This window comes from Ptychodera flava, chromosome 4 (genome assembly GCF_041260155.1).
Source record: "Ptychodera flava strain L36383 chromosome 4, AS_Pfla_20210202, whole genome shotgun sequence".
In the NCBI taxonomy this organism is placed as follows: Eukaryota; Metazoa; Hemichordata; class Enteropneusta; family Ptychoderidae; genus Ptychodera; species Ptychodera flava.
This window is the reverse complement of record NC_091931.1, coordinates 12,068,322-12,086,560: the sequence shown is the minus strand read 5'-3', so window position 1 is coordinate 12,086,560 and position 18,239 is coordinate 12,068,322. Positions and strand designations below refer to the sequence as shown.

Below are 18,239 nucleotides of genomic sequence, written 5' to 3'. Positions count from 1 at the left end.
AGGGCGCTGTGGGTCAAACTCTGGGTCAAACTCACATGCAAGAAGTGTACCTTATCGAATATTAAATTTGTATAGGCCAGAAGGAATAAAAGCAATGTGCCCAATGATATAGTTGGCACGATGATAGCCCAGAACAGCTGAAAGATGACACATCACCTGGACGTGATTGGTCACGCTAAAAAGACGTTTTGACTTATTTGATTTAAAGTCTGGTGCCGTTGTATTTATATATATAAATAGAAGGATGTCGTGCATCTGCCTTCTGTTTTATCCACTATGAACGTTTGAGGACTGGGGCACTGTCACGACTTAGATTATCGAAATTTCAAATCGAAAATGTCAAAACAAGTGTTTTAGAATATGATATATCAAGAATCACGACATCAGAAGGAGTGGACGTAATTTGTCACGGATTATTTGCTTTTAACATACGTTGTAGTGTACAAGGCAGTTCAAACGACAAAACAAGAGCTTTCCAGTTTTTCCTTTCAAAGGGGATAAAAAATCAAGCTCACTTCGGCCATATAGGGCCTACTAAAGTCACTTTAATTGTCTTGAAAAAACGGTAAGTTTTCAACGGGGGGTTGAACTCACAACATACGGCAGCCAGTCCTCTAACGGAGAAGCCACAGACAGAACCACTGGGCCAAATCCCCACTCTCAAAAAGAGTGGTTCAATAACCGATCTAAGTTGTTACAATTTTCTAACTGCTATCTCTCTGCACATTGTAAAGTTCGCACTCACGCTCGTACACTCACTATCACACTCACACAAAGCTTTATCGAAGCAATGAGTACATTCCATAATGGGGGAAACTGCTGTACTAAAATGCTAATGTTAGTTCATTAGACATTCACTAAGTAACAAGGGTAAAAGATTTACATTTTATCGGAGAGAACGTTGATTAAAAGTTGGAATGGGGCTAGGATTCTGTATCTTTATCTCCAGCCTATTAAAAGAGCACGTTGCCTCCTTTGCAGTTACTTCACTAAAATCGGACAACTTAACTTCTTTATTGTGCCGTCACACAGCCGCTGGAAATTTGTCAGCGACAATGACTTAATTTTATTTTTTTCTTCTGGGAAATTGAAATATCGCAAAGTTCGGTTTTAAAACATCATAAGTGTCGTCACTTCGATATGAGTTTTGCTACATTGTAATATATGGCAAGTTCGGGTATTTGTCAATTTGATTTGGATTCTGCTGTAAATATGTTCGTACAATGTCCGTCCGTATTTCCGTGCCGTCCGCATGCACTGGGCTCGACAAAGGCGGTTGACAAGCACTTCACCTTAAGGCACCGATTTCTAAACAATGGCACTGCTGTATTTGACATTACGTTTATTTTGTCCACAAAGTCTACCCAACAACAGGTTGTAAGATGAACCTTATGGAAGTGGTTGACCTTTACATTTGTTACGAGATGTATGATGTAACCAAAATCCGCTACAACTATCTTTAAGCTGAATGGACGCTACTGTGGTTAACCGGGTAATGTCATAGTTTCCTCTCGATGAAAAAGTATTAGATCTGTAACATTCACTTGAACGCACTGCCTGCAATTGCTTAATGTTCGGACTTACCATATGCAACATTTGTATGGTGTGTAAGAGCGTGATTTATGAAAACTTCATCACATTTAATGATAATAATGAACATCCTTTATCCATAACTACTGTAAGCCTGCAGTTCTTAATATTATACCATTTTCTATGAAAGAAACTGTGGAAAATGACTACACATAGGACATATGTATTTTTTCTCTGAAAGAGATAATTTGTGAAATCATATTGAATGTTGTCCTATTAGCTTCAGAGATTTTACGGACACATTTGAAACACAATAGCAATGAAAATATTTATTATGACAGAAAATTATACATTGACACTAAAGATAAACCGGGAAAGATAACTAATTTCATGACGCCTGCTTCTTTAAAAAGATGGGGAACAAGAACAGTTTTTCATGCGATTACGTAAATAAAAATCGTGCAGAAACATTGATGGAAACGATACTAAGCTTTGTATAATTTGGATAATTGCATATTGCGTAAACCAATCGTTTGAAAACGAAATGAATTGTGAGCAAAAAGCATCCATAATGATACAGTCGTGCCATCCACAAAGGTTAGGTACGACAAATTCGGACGCGCGCACGTTTTAGCACGTTTCTGCACAGATTTATACTCCGGCTTGCAGTAATTGGGTCACGTTGTAGCGCACATATTTTACATGATCAAGAGTCATTGTTGTAATGGGTTTTTATCAAATTTTTTGACCTATTCTCTTAGAAATAAATTTGAATTACAACCTTGTAATATTTTGACCCCTAGGAAGCTGATTTTTGTTAAATATGAGCGAAAAATTAATATTCCTCTTCCTTTCACATGGCGCAGGTAACATATTCACCTGGAGATATTTCAAAAAGTAGTGAGGTGACACTACTTATAAGTAGTGAAAACTGATCAGTATGATGTTAAGATTTGATCGGCGAAGTTTGGTCAAAATTATATTATCGTCATTTTATGGTCGATAGTAATGTTATAGTTTCCTTGTAAAAATCATAAACACTATTATATACTTTCCATTAATATGTATCTCAAGTCTTGGTATTTATTAAAATCATCTAATTTGCTGAGCGTTTTATAATTGATTTATTTTGTTAAAATGAATTATCCATTTTCATTTCTTTCTAAGGACGCAACTTTAACGTCCGTTTTCGTGGTAACGAGCGCGGTGACCCCCCCCCCCGAAAAAAAGACGACAAAACATTATCGACATATCGTATACGTTTAGCTACACATACAACACAAATTGCTGATATCTGCAAAAGTGAAAACAATTTGAGAATGTCACAGTTTGAGTTAATTTACAAGATTAGGAATATTTTTACGAGGCTAAATCTACTTTTTCGATATTGAATAATTGTGTATATTACAGCCGTCATATATGTATTATATTGACAAGGTTCTATACATTAAATGAAATGTTTACACCTTACTTCCAGCTCTATAATTTCAACATTAATTACCTTATTATACAAGATTAAATATTAATATCGCAACAAAAGAAAACGAAATTATGATAAAATTGATAGTTTTTTATTAAATATATAACGCTATTGAATGTATTGAATGTGATACTATACCGCCTATTATTGACAGACAAGATAATATTGAGCAATAAACTCAAAATTCAGTTTAATCTTAGACTAGCTCCTTGGCGTCTATAAACGTCAATCAAATCAATAACATGTAATCAAAAACATACCGAACATTCTGTCTAATGTTAGTGAAAGACCTGAACTCTACCTTCGAACGTTCGTATAGGACTTGATTGTGTAATGAATGAAATACGGCCACTTTAATGGCCTACATAACCTGCAAGACAGACGGTCAATGTCATCACTATTCATCAGCCACTATGTTCGAATAAGTAAAAAAAGAAAAGAATGCACATTATCAAACTGTTGAAAAACTTGTCGCTACAAGTTGCATACCCCTGAATGCTATGAAGATGAATGGCTGTATTTAAAAGTAGTGCGTATAGTTGGCATTTCCATCAAACATTGGATAACAGAATTTCGAGTATACTGTATTTTCACTTCTATTCACATCATTTATATATGTTTTAACGGGACTGATAATGGCATTGTTTTCACAAAATCCACCCAGAAATTCATCAATATGAGAAGAGTACATTTGAATGTACATGTTTGCTATGTTTACTATGGGCACATGGTAGGAAGGAAAGCAAAGCGGCCGAGCGTCGCTTAGCTTGTTACATCTGCTTTCCTCTCGCCGGAGCAGGTTGGTAAACATCAGTGATGGGCGTGCTGCCAATAACTCCAGTGCTGATAAGGTAAAGACTATAATACTGATCCGTAAAACTGAACAAACAAGACAAGATTATATATATTTGAAACAGTTAACAGCTTTAGCAGCATTAATACCAGCCTTGATATCATTCAAGATTCCAGACGAAATAAAATAAAAATTCTCTTCATACAGAAAATATCCCGGGATTGTGCTTACCACATAAGTTCTCCAGTGATCTCAGGTCTCTTCCTGGTACCTATCATTTTATCACTTTCCAGTAAAACAAGTGCATTGCGATGAACAAGTTTAAAAAAAGAAATTATTTAAGATCGAATACGGGCGTATACGTTTTGCTTGAATTTGTATAAGGTATCTGAACATCCCAGTAAAACATATGCTCGTCTTTGTGGGTCTACCTGTCGAAAGAAAATGCGATAATACATCTGACTCAATTTAACACCTAACGACCCTGACAGCTTCTAGCCATGATGGTTCCTTTAAGTATGGTAAATTCCAAATTCCGTCCTTTAGATATCATTTTTGGTCTTCGCTGCCGTTGGTCATCACTGTAACAGTCCCATGTCTGTACATGTCATCTGCTTCAAGCACAAAGGGTTTCTTTCGCAACTTCAGTAGTGCAGCAAATAAAACGGCAAACGTTATCGCCTGGGTGAAAAAATGGGGATGGCTTAAGGTGACAATTATTTACATACACATATACATACATACATACATACATACATACATACATACATACATACATACATACATACATACATACATACATACATGCATGCATGCATGCATGCATGCATGCATGCATGCACGCACGCACCCATATACACGCAGACACAAGAATATATATGCATGCATGCATGCATGCATGCATCCAACCATCCATTCATCCATCCATCCATCCATCCATCCATCCATCCATCCATCCATACATGCATGCGTGCATGCATGCATGCATGCATGCATACATACATACATACATACATACATACATACATACATACATACATACATACATACATACAGACAGACATACATACATACATACATACATACATACATGCATGCATGCACGCACGCACCCATATACACGCAGACACAAGAATATATATGCATGCATGCATGCATGCATGCATCCAACCATCCATTCATCCATCCATCCATCCATCCATCCATCCATACATGCATGCGTGCATGCATGCATGCATGCATGCATACATACATACATACATACATACATACATACATACATACATACATACATACATACATACATACATACATACATACATACATACATACATACATACATACATACATACATACATACATACATACATACATACATACAGACAGACAGACAGACAGACAGACAGACAGACAGACAGACAGACAGACAGAGAGGCAGACAGATACACTTTCACACTTTCAGAGCATATAGAATATTTACCTTGAGTGGTTCAACAAGGGCCGCCGATGAGATCAACGATGTTAACTCCGCAATCAACCACCGCTTGGATTTCTCCGGACCCCATTCAAGACTGTACAGAATTACGAAGAAGGTTGAAGCAAAGGACGAGGTGAACACCAGAATCCATGCGATAATTCTATAGCATTGACATGTCACACTCTGACGGACATCGACACAGTCCTTGATTTCTCGACCACTAAATTGATTGATGGTTGTGGGGATAATTTTAATGCTGCGTCTTGATTTCTTGAAAAGCGTTACCATGGTGATGGAGACGGGTAGAGTTACTAGACTGCTGATCAGGGCAATGTAGACTGTGCCGAGTGACAAACTTTCTGATGCAATGTTCAATATTTTCGTCGACTGCACTCTGTCTTCTGTTTCGTAAAACATCGCGTTGACGATCATAGCGAGACATAACATTGCAGCGCAGCACGACAGACGTTGAACTCGGGTGAAGTTACTTGGCATTTGTCTGGTCATGAGCGATCCCCAAATGTACTCATCGTAAACTTGAATGCGTATGTGACTCGACAAGAGATGTACAAATCTCACGAATTGGCCTTCTTCAGAAACCATAAGCTTAACTTTCTCCGGTCCTTGATCGTCAACCCGAACAATCCAGTCGTAGCACACGAAATTGAATCTATAGAAATAATGCAATTTGATAAAGAAATATAAAATGCAAATGTATGTGCACGTGACTGTGTGTTTGTAAAATTAATACATTCCTGCACTTTCTTATGTGAATACAAAAGTTCGTTATCAAAGTAGATCAAGTGTGAGCATCAATATTCTGTGCTACTATATATTGTTGTACTTTTCACAGAAAACTTGAAATGATGAAGTTCTGCACACACTGAACTATTGAAAATAGAAGCAGTAGAACCTTCAGATATTAATTACATTTTTGGTTGACCTCAAGGAATGCGTTTGACTCACCTTTCCTTTGTCTGCACATCAACAATCTCTATTCTCTCTAAATACCACTTATCATAGATGTTGGTGTTAGACAATCGGAGCTCTATGTCCATGTGGCGAATTTGTCCTAGATGGTATCTTTCTGACACTAGGAAGCTACAAATACTGCCCGTTTTTAAGTTCTGAAATATAAATAACGTGACAGGTTATGAATGATTGAAGAAAGCTTCTCAAGTATTGAAGTAATTTTCACTATAAAAAAGCCAATCATTGGTTTTGGTGATGTATATCAACAGGTAACTCTACATATTATAGAATATTGGACTACGCACACACTCATTTTATTTTTCGCATGTTTATTTATGTTTATTTACGTTTAATGGGTAAGGCCTAGCAAGATACGCTAATATGGTTTTCTTGTCGCCCAGGCCAAAAATAAACATTATAATATGGCCCTTTATTTCTTTTATAATACTAACAAACGAAGAAAATCCTTATTCTTTTCCTAATGTTCAAACATACAGTCTAATAATATCATGATTTGATTAGTTCTTGGATGATTTGGCTTCGCTAAATGTTAAAAACATTGCAAAACTATATTTAATCAGAAATCAGATATCTTCAGAATGTCAGTATCACATCTAAAGAATCTTCGTACAGATATTAATCAATGAACCATAAGACAGATTTAATCATCTGATAGCAGTTTAATAGCAATTACAGAGCTCATTTACATGAATGAACGTTCCTAATTTTAGATATATTGGATAGACAGGCCAATGATAACAAAAATTGCAGCGCACATTGAAGATAGTTTGGTTTAGCAATAATGATATCATTTTCAATTTTTTACATCAGGTTTTGACTATTTTGCCTATTTCACCAACTTTCCTAATAAGGGATATGTATCTGGATAGACTTGACTAAGGTTGATTAAATTTGCTGTGAATATTGCAGATAAGGATATAGTATTGTGAAAGCCTCTATTGACTGGGAATCTTTGTCGTATTCTGCCTCTTTGAAATGGTGAGAATCTAGTAATTTTGCCGCAGGCATGCGATAACTTGCTAGAGCATAGGAAGGCAACAGTTTACCTATTTTATGACATGCCTAACCAACCTTTACAGTGTGATTGTTTTTTAAATGCTTTGGTTTGAATTGCAAGCTTTGTATATGCACACAAATGATAAAGATGAATTTCTTTTTGCGACATCTGCGTCACAACTTACACAGTATGCGTATCCTTGAAGTGTACATTCGAAAATCAATAATCGAGGGGAAGATGTTGATGAAGATAATTGGTCAGAATACTGAATCCATTCACAAACTTACTAAACGGTGCTTCTTGTCCATGAGATGAAAAATTCTACTATGTCTAGAATCACTAAACAGTTGAATATCCACCGTGCTCGTTGTACCAGAACCGGGTCTAAGTCCAGTGAAGACTGTTATGCGATAAAAGTACCGTTCATCAGATGTGTTATGAATCTGAGGAGCTGATCGCCACTGCGGAAAGAAAGAGTCTGGCATTACCATGATAAATTTAGTTGCATAACAAATTTCTCTCTTTTAATGTGTTGATAGTGGAGTAAATGGAAGTGAGAAATACAGCTATGTCAGAGAAGCCCTTGCATGTGCACAATCAGCACCTAGTCTCGCTGTTAGCATTTCCAAGACTAATTTGATTCAACACACTGTTTGGCTGAAATACAATTACTAAAACTGTATGGGTTATTTCTGTCTCATGACAAATAAAATTTCGAATATATGTAAGACATTCCTGTTCCATATGAGAGTGGAATTACTTTCCTGTAGTCAAGAATCACAGATTTTCGGATTAGTATCTACTCCACTTAATCAAAGACTGGTCAGTTTTAGTGTTGATTTGCCTTATCGCTATACCTACACAAATTTAGTCCAGCCGTTTAGCACCTTTGGTGTACGCGAAAGAAACCACATACTGCATACCAGACGTTCGGTATTGACTACCGAGAATCGACGGCGTCCTAGAAATCTCGAGAAAGCGGATTTTATGTGACCGAAGTTGCACTAAACGTAGTTCTTCAGACCGAAAATCTGCATCACTTTACCTAAAAGTAGCGAAACACGAAAAAGCAAAATGACTGTGCCTTTCCGATAATCTGTCATACTCTAACTGTCCTAAAATTTTGACTTGCTCCACTCTAAGGTTATCATTTCCATTAATTTGCACGAAAGTGATCATGGAACTGGATCGACGTGAAAGAACATATCAATTATACTCAGCATAACTACTAAATATTATTTTTATACAAGTATTGTTATGACACTGCATCGTTTGGTTATCGTATGGACTAGCTAGATTTTCTAGTTTCCTTCCTTTATTACTTGGTCGAAGGCATTTTGCATACATGACAGAACGTCGCTGCAATGTTGACCCTTTTCATACCCCACCGGGCCCTTTAAAACGAATTAGAAAATGTATTAATCGTATTTTATCAAAATTAACCTTTAGTTTTACTCGCGCTTTGAAAAGTGTGGAAATATTTATGCTGAGATATTGTACTGCCCTTTTCTGACATTTCGCAAAGTTACAATTATCATGACCCGAATTAACATCGACGATTGAAAATAACAACACGTTTTAATCATCGACTACTATCAGTGATTAATCCGCGTAAGCCGCTAAAGTTTCAGTGCCGTTCTGTACAGCCCTTACTTTAATGTTTGTCGTGGTTTATACGATCTCTCATTTGTCGACCAGCAAAACATGTGGTGAATAATAGTAGTATTTTGCCCGACGATAATGTACTTCGACCGCACACTAGCACTAAATCGATCCCGATACTAGCGTCCCTTACCTCAGTCATGCTGTGAATGTAAATTAAAAGTACAAATTCGTCTAAAAACTACTATTCATACAAATATTCCAATGACGAGAAAAATCTTTGCAGTAGTCGAACCAACTGTTAGGGGACATTTTACCAGATGCATTTGCTCATCGAAAAACTATATAAACACCATCCCAAGCGGTTTATGTTAGACGCCAACAGGGTAAATATCATGACACTGAACAAACAGTACCTGTTGGTAAGGTTTGTATTTCTTCTGACAGTACCTGTACCACACAACACTTACGTTCCGTAAATCTTCTTTGTCCTTCCTTCTCATGATGATTGCCAGCCCGATGTATAGAACAAAACAAGTTATCACTGTTGCAAGAACCACTGGGCTGTGAGTGATGTCCTTCCTAAAGACGCTACCAAAATTGATGTCATTGACTGGAACTACAAAGTGAGCCGCGGTGAATGATGTAAGGTGATTGCAGACACAAATGGTGAAGTCGTCGTTTGATGCATTCGTATCGGGCTAAAGCAGAAATATAATTTGCGTTAGCGGGTCATTCAAATCTCTATTTCGAGAAATCAAATAAAGCCTCAATACTTGGCCCTAAATTTTTTTATTTTTATCCCTGACATACCAAAATCTCCTGCCTTTTAAAATTTAAGGCTTTATGTCGACGATTCTAAGCTGTTCCTTCTATCCACAACAATTCCACAACTTCCTCTTTCTACTTTAAATTTCGTAGTATATAAATTAGTGGGACTGTAACAAATTAACTGTAAATGCTGATAGGACAGTTTATATGGTCATTGTAGGCAAGAAAGTTCTGAGAAAAATCGAAGGTTCGCTTTATTTACAGGATATTGCCTTAAATGCAGTCGGCTGTACTTCTTTTGTTTAATTCACAATGGACAACCTATTGCATGGGAAACACGTCTTTGATATGAAAAAGATGAGTAGATTAACTGGTATATTTTATAAATTGAGATTTATGGTTCCGAAACCGTTTCGTTGTGCATTTTGTTATTCAAAAAGAATCATTCGTATTATAGCATATAGTACATTTGTTAAAGAAACTTAAAATTCTTGATGTGTATAGACAATTCAAGCTTCAGGTCGCCATTTCTATTTATGATGCACTTCACAAGCATACTATATTATTATTATTATTATTGTTATTATTATTATTATTATTATTATTATTATTATTATTATTATTATTACAAGTTTAGGGGCTATAAGTATTATATAGAAATGTAATAACACTAGTTCATTGAAGCTCTGGGAATTCTGAAAAAGAGGTGTTGTTTATTTTAATTTTGTCAAAAGGGGTGACTTCTAATTGTTGTACGTGCAGCGCAGAATTATACATAATACTGTACGGAGAGAGGGACATCATCAGGCCAAGGAGTAATTAAATGCTAGTCGGAAAAGTGACACTAAGCAGTTTAAAGCGATACCCAGCAGGCCCAGACTTTTAACTTGTGTGCGAACTTTATGGATACACATTCAATCAGAAGCCACAGAACAGCGCCACAAACGGCAAAAATTAGAGAGGCACCTTTTTCATCATATAGGCAGAAATCAATGTATTATTGCCTTATTTGTATTGTACGGTGATTGTTTTAACAGCACAATGGCAAATTAACTGTAATGTTATTAAAAATTACTTCAAACCATAACATAAATGATCAAAACAGGCACGTGCATATAGAATAAAACATTTTTTTTTATTTCTTGAAGTGACAAGACTCAAATAAATTACATGTACCGGTAACAAAGTTTCGGGCAAACATCTTTTACAAACTCTCTGAATATCAAAAGTAACTTATCCCACAAAGTTGCATTTTAAAAAATTTACAAATAAAGAGCTAAACAAAAAATATAGGAAACGAAAAGGAAAGGTACACAGAAGCAAAAAAAAACTACAAATTGAAATGATCAAATACCTTTATTTTAAATACAATCTGAAAAATACAAACAAAATTAAAAAATGAGAAATACTTGAAATCAAATGGACACCTTGCAACTTCCAGGGTCGTTGTATTCTGTAAATAGATAAGCAAAACAAGGTTATTTACATCTGTACTTGTTAGTATATATACTAAATCATAATGAAAGCATTTAGAAGTATTTCATTCTTATTTTCATGCTAAAAATTTAACTTTTCCAATGATATTTCATGTAAGATAAAACTGAAGGAAGTTTCATTTGAACATGTGAAAACATCCTAAATGGTAAGTTTACATTTAATTCATCATTACATATACTGGACTCACCATAAAGATTACTTTTCAAGCATCAATTTTAAATTGAACAAGTCGTTGATGGCACAGTCCCCACTTGTTCATTGGTACTTTAATTACAAGTCCTCAGAGAGGATAGAGTCCTCTTCATTAATAAGGTCTATGATAAAAATACTGTGATACAGATGGCGCTAAATGGCCAAGAATGAGTTCCACGGTGGTGAAAACATAAAACCAATGTAGGCCGCCATCCTAATTACAAAAGGTCATTAAATGAGTCAATTAGTAATGAATCAACAGGATGTTGCCGAACATTTTTGCATACTATCCTAACACTAATAGATTATCACCGGTACCATATTTCATAAAGTTTGATGCAGTATTTACTAACTATGAGATCAACATCTGTACCAAGTTTCATCAAATTTTGACGCAGTATTTGTGGATATATAACTCTAATTAGGAAAGTTCATTAAATAAGCAATTACAAATTAATTAAAATGACACTGATAAATGCCTTTTTCATTGTTAAAGCAATGTAAGCTTAACATCTGTACCAAGTTTCATGAAATCTGATGCAGTATTTCTTGACATATCAGTATAATTATGAAACTTAGGTAATTGACATGATACTGCTACATGCCGTTCAACAAATCGATGTGCATATGTATGACATAGGTCAATGTCCTTATACCAACTTTGAATGATACTTGTGGAAAGATGTCTGAGTTATGGCTCTGTACATGAAAAGATCGTAACAAAATGGCCGCCATGCAGCCATATTTAATCTTACTGTCTAAAAAATCTATATGCATATGTATGACATAAGTCAATGTCCATGTACCAACTTTGAATAAAATCGGTTGAGACTTGCCAGAGTTATGGCTTTCGACATGAAAAAAAAACATAACAAAATGGCCGCCATGTGGTCATATTGGATCATATCGTGAAACAAATCGACATACATATGTATAACACGAGTCAATGTCCTTGTAACAACTTTGAATAAAATCGGTGAGATATGATTGAGTAATTGCTCCGTACATGAAAAAATTGTAACAAAATGGTGGCATGGTAGCCATATCGTGTTCATATGTATGACATAGGTCAAGTCCTTGTACAAAGTTTGAATAAAATCCATTTAGACGGGCCTGAGTTATGGCTAAGGACATGAAAAAATTGTAACAAAATGGCTGCCATGCGGCCATATTGGATCATATCATGAAACAAATTGACATGCATATGTATGACATAGGTCAATGTCCTTGTACCAACTTTGAATAAAATCGGTTGAGATATGTCTGATGCATGGACAGACAAACGCACACACTGACACACGCTCGGACATGACCAAACCTATAAGTCCCCCCGGACGGTATCTTGGGGACTAAAAATACAAGCATCAATTTAGTAAAAATATGATTCATAGAAAGAACCAGATTTCAATGTTTTTATTTACATATTGGTTTGTTATTGAATTAATTAATTTGTTCTTTACATGTTTATTTTATCATGATTTATCTTTACTTTTATCACTATGGCCATCATTATTTCACGTTGCTTATTTGGTTCTGTATGAACCCCTTTGTGTTTTTGGCACTTTCACATGACTGGGATTGGTCATCACATTATGCTCTTTTACCATAAGTTCTAATTTCTTTAAACCATTATGGCCAGGTACTTTACTATACCGGTCCATTCCCTTCCTAATCTCATGATGGATACTCTCTACACCGTTCTGTGAGGAAACCAAAGCCAAACCCTGTGTTTTCAATCTGAGGGATGACATGATCTTCTAACATATGCATTTTGGGGGGTACACTTTCATTAGGAAAGTGTTCTCTGTAATATGCCATTAAATGTGATATGTTTCCTTTCCTAATCTCATGATGGATACTCTCTACACCGTTCTGTGAGGAAACCAAAGCCAAACCCTGTGTTTTCAATCTGAGGGAAGACATGATCTTCTAACATATGCATTTGGGGGTACACTTTCATAAGGAAAGTGTTCTCTGTAATATGCCATTAAATGTGATATGTTTGAACTGAGAATGCTAATATATTCATCTGACATTCTATTGCTTGTACTCTAAAGATTATGGCAGGCTGCAAATTTTGAAAATATTGGCTTATACAGACCACAAATGTGTGCAGCCTGTTCATTCAGCTATGGGCATATTCTTGCTGTGGTCCTGATGACGCTCTTGCACAATGTTTGAATGTTTCTTCCTGAAACACAAAAAATAAAAAAAGGATATGATAACTTTCTTTCAAAGAAGCAAACAGAGTTGTTTCACTGAAAGTAGGTCAAAATAATGTAGACGAAATACATCTTCTGTAGTATATATATAACACACAATAAATCTGACACTGAAAGCTTGAAAATCATGACAAGCAGAATACTGAACCTTTTAATGACTTTAGCAACAAAACAGTGTACAGTTGTAAAACACATACTTTACAGCACTCGTTCACATGATTTCCGATGAATGCCTGCCCATGGTAAGAATGACGTCCAACACCAAATGACTGCAGAGCTTGGTCAATACCGCAGACTACAAAACCACATTGTTTTGGCAGTTTCGCTTTTACGTCTGTAGCTTCGGATATCTAAGAAAACAAAGATAAACACTGTGTTGTCTGGAAATGACTGCACTACAAATGTGCACAAGCCAAAATTCTGAAAATGCAGCATAGACATGACTGTGCACTTGAGATTGACAATGTTATTGCTTATCATCACAAAAATGATCTTACTTCTGGTATCAATATGCCATTTTCAAAGATGAAGGAGACCCTCTGAGATCTCAGGTTGCTAGACAGGTTATCTGTGGGTGTTCTCACATGATACAGGAAATTTAACACCATGCTAAACAAACATTACATGTTTATTTAACATGGCAACTATTCCAGTTTGATAAAAAGTTGACTTGGCTACCAACTCACTGCCACTGAAATTAATTGTGTCTCACAAGATTTCAAAATTATCACAAAATCATGTATTTTTATTTTGTTAATGTAGTATGGTCTTCTATTCATAAATACTAACCTGTCAGCTTCTTCACTGAGTTCCTGCACTTTCTCCTGGGCTTTTTTAACTTTGCCCAAGGTCATTAGTGGCGGTCTGTCATCATCTTCACTGTTGTCATCATCATCATCATCATCATTGTCACAGTCATCATCAGCAAGGAGAGCCTTTTCAACACTATCAGCCAAGGTCTTAGCTTCTTCTTGGAGTTCTTTCGCTTCACACTGTAATGTCTCAACTTGTTTCAACATGGCTACATATGTGTCAAATCCAGCAGGCTTCAGCACGGGTTCATCAATGTCATCATCTCTCTACAGAGTCGTGATGATCTTGATATCCAGTACTGCACAGCTAGCTTCCATCAGGGTGAAAAACTTTTAAAACAAGCCAGGACTGATGTGCAACCCTGGACTGCAACCTGTGATAAAATATAAGGGTTAGCACATGTATCTTTTACTTTTAATGTATGACAATATCTTGTAACGTTCATACCTACCTATTTATGAAGAAAACACTACATACAAATATACAACAACTAGATTGATCACAAATGCTGACATATGTGCTGCCTTCATTGTCAACTTATTTTCGCATATAGCTTCACTAATAAAATTATATTTATGCACACCGTTATGGACATAGTGGCATGCATACATGTAGATAGGTCACAGTGTGGTCTGTTGAACTGTTCAGAGAAAGGTAAAGTGAACTGATTGAAACAGAACAGAGCTATATGTTTAGTTGGTCAATGGAAGCAAACAACATAGTGGATTGAATTGATTAGTACATACTCTGTGCAGTGGTACATTGAAAAGTGGCTTTCTGACACTATTGTAGTGCTGCATGGCATGCCTTAGGATTCCACCAGTTGAAAGAAATTCACTGTGACACTTTCTGATATCATCAAGGGTTCTCTTCTTCATTGATGACAATGGGTGTTCCTCCTTCGGCAACTGTGCTTGTTCCTTGCTGATCACACAGCATACGCAAAAAATATGTCCCTAAAATATTTCAATGTGAGGAAGACAAGGAACAAAAACTGACATAATTACTTAAAAACCTTCGTAGGTATAGACATGACTGGTGTTCATGAAGTCAATTTGATGTGCATGTGTGAACTCTTGGAGAGGATGTACCTGTAATATGCAAACTTATCAATTTAAATATTTATTTCAAAGAAATTCATGGTTACTACATTTTGCATTGCCAGTATGCATATTAATACAATGTGTAAGAATTAAATTGAGAAATAAACACAAGAATTTCTACAGAGGAAAACAATCATTTGTCAATAGCTTGCAAATATTTATCAAGATCTGACCCACTGTGTACCCCTTCCTTTAAATTTATCTGACTAATCAATGTTAGCTGTGAATGTCTTAAGTCAACGAAAAACTACAACAAATTATCACAATTGTGTTCTACAGCATATCATACACAATGCATGCTGATTATTAACAGTCGCACATATTGCAAACTGACAGGTCAAGGACGTGCACATGTAAATCATAGGTAAAACTGAAGTGTACACAATAAACTGTCTGTCCTGTCAGTGCCTCAACTTTTCTATGTATAAATCATAGCATGCAAGTATACATTTCATACCATTTGGTCCAGACAATCCATAACTCTTGGCCAGATACTCATAATCTCTCATCATCCGTGCTAATAGTGTCTTGTCCTGAAATAAATCAAAGTGGAATGTAAGACAATTGTCCACACCATTCTAAATTAATGCCCATGTTTCTACACATCAATGCATTTTGTACATGCAAGAAAACAACTTTGCCTTTTGTACTATTTAATGCAGGTATCATATTTATGCTGCATAAGTTTGGTCAGATTTGCACATTGTTTTTCAGATTTTTGGATCAGCAGTATAATGCATGTATTAAACTTGGATAACCAATATGTATGTATCTTAAGTTCCAAATATTGTACCAAAATAGATATATGGTACAATCTGTTCATTGTTTAGTAAAACACAGTATGCATGTTTAGACTTACTTCCACTTTGTGCCATCCAGTTTGTCTACCTGACCTCTGTTAACAGCTAAAGCTATTTCTAAATTGTAATAGGAATCAGGTGCTGCAAATGTACTCCAAATCACTGTATTATCTGCTACATTTGGATTACTGATGTTAGCAACTTGGTAAACCATTCTCATGGTTCCCTGACCCTTGTCCCCACCTAACTTTATCCAAATTTCACTGGTAGGTATTGTACCATGCCAGGTGAGTTTGCTAGACCTGAAGACAAATATGAACAAGATGCAAAAACAACAGTAACACATATATTCAGTAATATGTGATAACAAGATTACTTATCCAGTCTTTCTCTACATGATCATAATAGAGTTTGCACAAAATCCCAAAAGTCTGACTGCAAGCCTGCTGTCCCAATATTAATACTCATGTGCTCATATAAGAGCATATAAGAATAATCTAGAACTTTTATTGACATGCTAATTACTGTTCTAAAATTCTCTCTGTTACACAACTAATTAAATTTACAGAAAATTCCAAACATAACTTATTAAATTCATGGTTGTGAGGTCAAGAAGGACAGTGACCTTGATGAGTGTGGGGGAAAATGACCTGCATAACATACCTCACTTCCAATATTCACATGCCATGCCTTGAAGTAACGCCGTAATTTCCTCATGGCAGCCCATGTTGTTCCCATAGCAACTTCCAAATGAAGGCCAGCACCTGGAGGTATGTCAGGAGTGAGTCCCAAGATCTGGAGGATTTTCCTTCTTGTCCTTTTGTTGGTGTCACACCTCCTCTCACTCAGCTGCAGCATCGCATCACCACCACTGACAATGTCTCTCCTCTGACTTAACTGCAACACCCTCTGACGTCTTGTCCTAGTGCTAGCTTCTGAGGTTGTTTTTCGTGGCTTTGGTGTATATGTTAAACACAATGGCTGAAAAAAATCACACCAAAAATTAAAAAACCAAATTTATCTTTCAAAAGTATATGTGGGTGATAAATTCATGAAATTGGACTAGCTCATTACTTGATGAAATTAATTTGTTGAACCACTACCAGGTCACACATGTACTACAAAACCAAATAAATGTCATTACAAAAAAAATTTACAAATTATCATATTCCATGATAGCTTTATCAGAAGAATTTACTCCAAAATCTAACTGTATATTGATATGTGGGTATAGATCAGCAAGAGTAATGCTGGTAAAAAACTCACCTGGCCCTTGGTTTTAACCTTTATCGAACTATCATCACTTCTGTTTGCTTCTATTTTTTTCTTGACAAGTGTTGTTTCCATTTCTTCATACTGTAGCAGCATATGCACCGCTGATACATTCTGCAATACAATTTCTGCGGCCTTCACTGCACATATATTGTTCTGCCTATCCCTTGATGTTTCATCATTTGATGTCTCGGTATTGATTGTGTCAGGAATGGGGACTGGAGTAGGGTGGCTTCTGAAGGGAAATGTGCTCACTGACGAGAAGCAGTGGTCTCCAGCAATGGACTGGTAAACACACCGTTCCGTGTTGTATTGCAGATCTTGCAGTGGCACAACTGATTTACAACCGACATTCCCATAATCACATGTGACTGTGGCATTTGATAGCATGTTTGCAAAGGCAATGGGGGGACTTACAATAGATTCACACATAATAGAGAGACGGCACATAGGACAGGATGAAGAAACTTGCAAATACTGACACAAACATTCAGCACAAAAAACATGTGGTCCATCACGCAAAAGTTGTATTGGTCCATCTATTATGTCTTTGCAATGGGACACTCCATTTCTTCAATGAGATCATTGAACCTCTGTCTCTGCAAGGGACTGAATCTTCTCATCTTTTTTCCTGCCCTCTGTTTTACAGCTGCTGTTAGATTTGTACTGCCATGAGTTTCACTCTGTAGTTTCTCCG

At 36.2% G+C, this 18,239-nt stretch overlaps 2 protein-coding genes across 5 annotated transcripts; both read right to left on the bottom strand.

Annotated features, from left to right (window-relative positions):
• Positions 1-10,586: 10,586 nt before the first annotated feature.
• Positions 10,587-14,727, bottom strand: LOC139130903 (uncharacterized). Of its 4 annotated transcripts, none has more exons than XR_011552014.1 (4): positions 14,344-14,727; positions 13,752-13,904; positions 13,434-13,523; positions 10,587-11,096 (listed from the first exon to the last, which is right to left on the bottom strand). XR_011552014.1 is itself a non-coding variant. In XM_070696709.1 (2 exons), exons 1-2 carry the CDS (start codon positions 14,571-14,573, stop codon positions 13,883-13,885), a joined length of 252 nt encoding a protein of 83 aa, XP_070552810.1. In that variant the 5' UTR covers positions 14,574-14,727; the 3' UTR covers positions 13,553-13,882. The 4 variants fall into 4 exon arrangements, 1 of the variants encoding a protein (XP_070552810.1); XR_011552015.1 differs by lacking the exon at positions 10,587-11,096 and adding an exon at positions 12,937-13,032; XR_011552013.1 differs by lacking the exon at positions 10,587-11,096 and having other exon boundaries at positions 13,290-13,523.
• A 242-nt stretch (positions 14,728-14,969) lies between these two features.
• LOC139130902 (uncharacterized) lies at positions 14,970-18,033 on the bottom strand. Its single transcript, XM_070696708.1, has 4 exons — positions 17,537-18,033; positions 16,934-17,251; positions 15,928-16,572; positions 14,970-15,323 (listed from the first exon to the last, which is right to left on the bottom strand). The coding sequence occupies exons 1-3, from the start codon at positions 17,990-17,992 to the stop codon at positions 16,567-16,569; spliced, it is 780 nt and encodes a 259-aa protein (XP_070552809.1). The 5' UTR covers positions 17,993-18,033; the 3' UTR covers positions 14,970-15,323; positions 15,928-16,566.
• Positions 18,034-18,239: the final 206 nt, after the last annotated feature.